The sequence below is a fragment of the Atta cephalotes genome, assembly GCF_000143395.1.
Source record: "Atta cephalotes unplaced genomic scaffold scaffold00006, whole genome shotgun sequence".
Lineage (NCBI taxonomy): Eukaryota > Metazoa > Arthropoda > Insecta > Hymenoptera > Formicidae > Atta > Atta cephalotes.
Genome location: NW_012130070.1, coordinates 2,824,687 through 2,828,643, shown reverse-complemented (window position 1 = coordinate 2,828,643; position 3,957 = coordinate 2,824,687). Strand labels below are relative to the sequence as shown.

General features: G+C 35.3%; 1 protein-coding gene across 1 annotated transcript in view; it reads right to left on the bottom strand.

Moving 5' to 3' along the window:
• LOC105626665 (retinal homeobox protein Rx1-like) overlaps positions 1-2,724 on the bottom strand; it is an 83,103-nt gene extending 80,379 nt beyond the window's left edge. The window contains exon 1 of the mRNA XM_012207958.1: positions 2,550-2,724. Within this exon, the coding sequence (XP_012063348.1) occupies positions 2,550-2,724 (175 nt within the window). The remainder of the gene's footprint in view (positions 1-2,549) is intronic.
• Between the last annotated feature and the right edge of the window lie 1,233 nt (positions 2,725-3,957).

Genomic DNA, 3,957 nt, shown 5'->3' with positions numbered 1-3,957 from the left:
AGAGGGAGAGAGAGAAACTAAGATTCTATTGAAAGATAATCATATCTAGTTAATCATATCTACTTTTAATAATTGTTCTATAATTTATATTCATGTTAACGCTTTTTATCTTTATGTTTAATTTTGTAATAAACATTTTATAATTTTATAATTTAATAAAAGATACGCATCTTGTCTTTTTCTTTCTTGTCTTCTTTTTCTCTTTCTGTAAAACAGGATTATATCAATATTAAATAGAATAATGAATAAAATATTTACATAAGATTTCTCTATGCTTATGGATCATATTCAAATTATTAATTATGTATCGCGATGATTAATATACGTATATTGTAGCTGCTATAAGTCTTCAGAAACATTAATCATCGACATATGGATCATGGCCATACGATAAAATGATATAGATGTTAATTATTTCGATGTGATAAAAATAAAGTTGCTGCGTCGTTAGAATAAATCTTTACCGTGAATGCAGTAAATACGGCGTAAATTAAATAATGCGGCTCATAAATGTCTCGTGAGAAGGTGAAGAAGTAGTATGCGATAAATTGATTTTATCAGTACGATAAAAAATCACGCAACGAGCGTAATTATTATCTAAATCTACACCTATTTATGCCATTACATATTATTTCATTGGGTTAATTAGATTTATTAATTTTCGTCAATCGCAAAGTATACGTATGTAAGTGCAATGTTATAATCTTGCCTCGATAAAATGAACGTGTAATTATAAATATTTCTTTTTAATTCTTGCTAGAAAGCCACTTAACGAACACATTTTAATTTCATAAAAAAAAGAACTGTTAAAACTTTCTAATGGAAAACTCTTTTAGTTTTTTATACATATTGTGTATGAGATAAAATGTAGCACATATGTGCTTAGTTAAATGAAACGGCACAATAATTTTTCAATATTAAAATTAACTACCGTTTTGCAATAATATTCTAATAATTATATAATTTTCATTGCTTTGTAACAAATTGATAATCGCTGTTAATTTCATTATTGAATAATTATTGCTTCGCGTTACATATTTGAACGTCCAAATCAGTGCCTTCATTCTATATTATGTTTTTCTCAAATTATTTTTCTTAAATTTATTCCTCGGAATGTAAAGAAATTGCTTTGTGACAAATTGATAATTGCTGTTAATTTCATCATTGAACAATTATTGCATCGCACTACATATTTGAATGTTCAAATCACTCCCTTAATTCCATTATGCTCTTCTCAATTATTTTTCTTAAATTTTGTTCTCGAAATATAAAGGACGTGTACATCGATCAAATGCAATCCCGGCGATAATTAATTGAAACTCGATCAAACCGCATTAACTAGTCGTAACGCAGCTGCCAGACAGGACTCGCAAAGCGGACTCGCGGCGCTTGATCGTGTCTGTCAGGCAGGATGCAAGATTCAACAGACGGACAGCAGAATGGTTTAGTCTGCTAATCGAATTAGTCCGTAAATGCGAAAAAATAATCAGACCTCATGCAGCCGTCGGTCGAAATTCAGTTAGGTTTTCTAGCAATTACGCTATTAAAGCGCTATTGATTTTTCGTTTTAGGGCAGTGATACCACAAGTTTATATCCAAATATACTCTCAACCAAACGTTACTTTCAAGCATTAATTCTCAAACGTGTCTAAAATTAAATAATTTCTTAAAAATCTTGTATATTTAAAAGAAATTAAAAACGATGATTTATTTAATAATTAATAAACGAATTTTAAACTGTATAATAAATTTTTAATTAATAACTGGATAGGATAATGAATAGATGATTAATGATGTGATGGCGATTAATAAAATTATAGACAATATAATAATTGGATGAGGTGGATTGAAGTTGCATTATTATAATGAATTTCGAAAAATTTGTGACGGATTTCAGTAGCGTTTTGTAATTAGGTATTTTGTAATTAGAAATCGGTATTTTACATGTCTCACGAAGAGGAAAGCTCAAGAAGTTGAGGAGTAACTTTTGCGTGAATCAATCCGACGGCTCGAGAAAACGACAAAATCATTTGCAGATTTGCGTTGCGTTAGTATAAGAATTTTGGCAGAAATTGCCAAGGAAAAAGGTTTCCATATTTGTATTAAATTAGCTGAGAGATCTAAACGTATCACGGATATATGTATACATTATGCTAATTATGTCATCTCAAATTAAATTTATGATAAATCAAAAACATTTCTAATATATCAATACTTTAGTTTAATTAATGTATGTCAAATTCTTCGCGAAATTATAAAATATTAAATGTCAGAATGCTAAAAGAAAAAGCTGCTATTTTAAAAGCTATTATTAAAAATTATTTTTTAATTTTAAAGGCGAAAAATAAACATTTAAAGCAGAGCTTCAACTTCGATAATATATTACTAATGTTATATAACAAGAGATCTGTTTTCTATAACTGAAATAGTATACACTTTTGAAACTTAAAGTGAAATAAGCATGGTTGATATTTAGCAAAAGTGAAAGAATTCTAGTGCGGCCTAGAGAAATAAAAAGCAAATCTAAGATTACAGAAGTAAATAGGTACCGGTATTTTCCTGCGTGTCGCGACTAGTGTCCTCCATTTCCTGATGAGTCCTTTTATGACTGGCCAATCCGAGGATCGCGTCGATGCTGTGTCGCGGTGTACTGCTGGCTGGTTTTGGTAAAACGATGTCTTGACTATTCTGCGAAGCTGTGTCGACGAGCTGCTGGGAATCCATTGTTGGAAATTCGCTCAGCAGAATCTCCCCGGGGATTGCTTCGAGTCGGGATCACCACCCCCGTCGGTTAAAGATTTCGTGAGTGACTCTATGGATACACTAAAGCTCGACGATCGCACGACAAAATTCTTTGGCACACGTGTCCCTCACTGCGGAGCGCATTTCGGACAACATCACGCACTACTTGAGTTTGTCAGTCTCAGGGCAATGTTTATATAAAACTTAGGTGTCGTCAAATATCCGATTTATAAATTCTCTATAGATCTAAAAATTTTCTAGTCGTGTCAGAATGTTTAGCCTGTGTCAATCAATTAACGAGATCATGTCATTGGCTTGAACAATCGCGGAATCAAATTCAATCCTAGATGTACCCCAATGTTTGGTCTTTCTCGGAAAATTGAAACCTATTAAAAATACGAAATTAAATTTCGTAATGAATTTCCGTAGTCACACGTCACCTCTTCACAAGTCATAGTATAGATCATGGCACTTTTATCAACATTTTCTGTCAACACAGAACTGACCTGTCTCTTCTAATCATTCAGACAATAATAAGAGACGGATTTTTCATCTAAATTTTCCCAAGTATATATCACCAGTATCGGTCAGTTTTCAAAGGAGAAATATTTTGCTATTGTTTACTAACACCACATTGTCGTCCAAGAGTCGAGTCTTTTAATGATTTCTTGAATGGTCCGCATCCACCGTGATCGCCTACTTATCTCAGGAAAAGTGAAACTGTTTACAGGAGGAAACAGGTATTCCCTAATTTCTTGATAGAACGTCCGACTTGGTCCTCGCTCATTAACTTTCGCAGGCGCAGCAGATGCAGATGTATGCTAGGTAGAATCTTTCCCGTTAAAGTCGAAGCTCTTGAGCGTGCGTCGTGTCAACGAGGACTAGCCGGCCGTCGTCTACCAGGGTGGCCTTTGTTGCAGCTGTACACAACTACTCCCGAACCGAAGACTACTCGCCGGTGAAAGAGGTGGTCCGGGCACGAACCGCGTGGAGGCGTGGCTTGGCTCGACGAATCGGCGACGCCGTTCGCCGGGTTTGCGACCAATCGCGGCAGGGATCCGGGAACATGGCGAGATCAGTGGTACTCAACCGACGGGTTTTCGAGGTAACCCTCTCTCCTGGACGGGGGTAGCCGCAGGGGTTGAGGAGGGTAGACGGGCTCCTATGACGCCGTACGCCACACCGCGCCGCGCCGCGCCGCGTCTCGTCCCCACT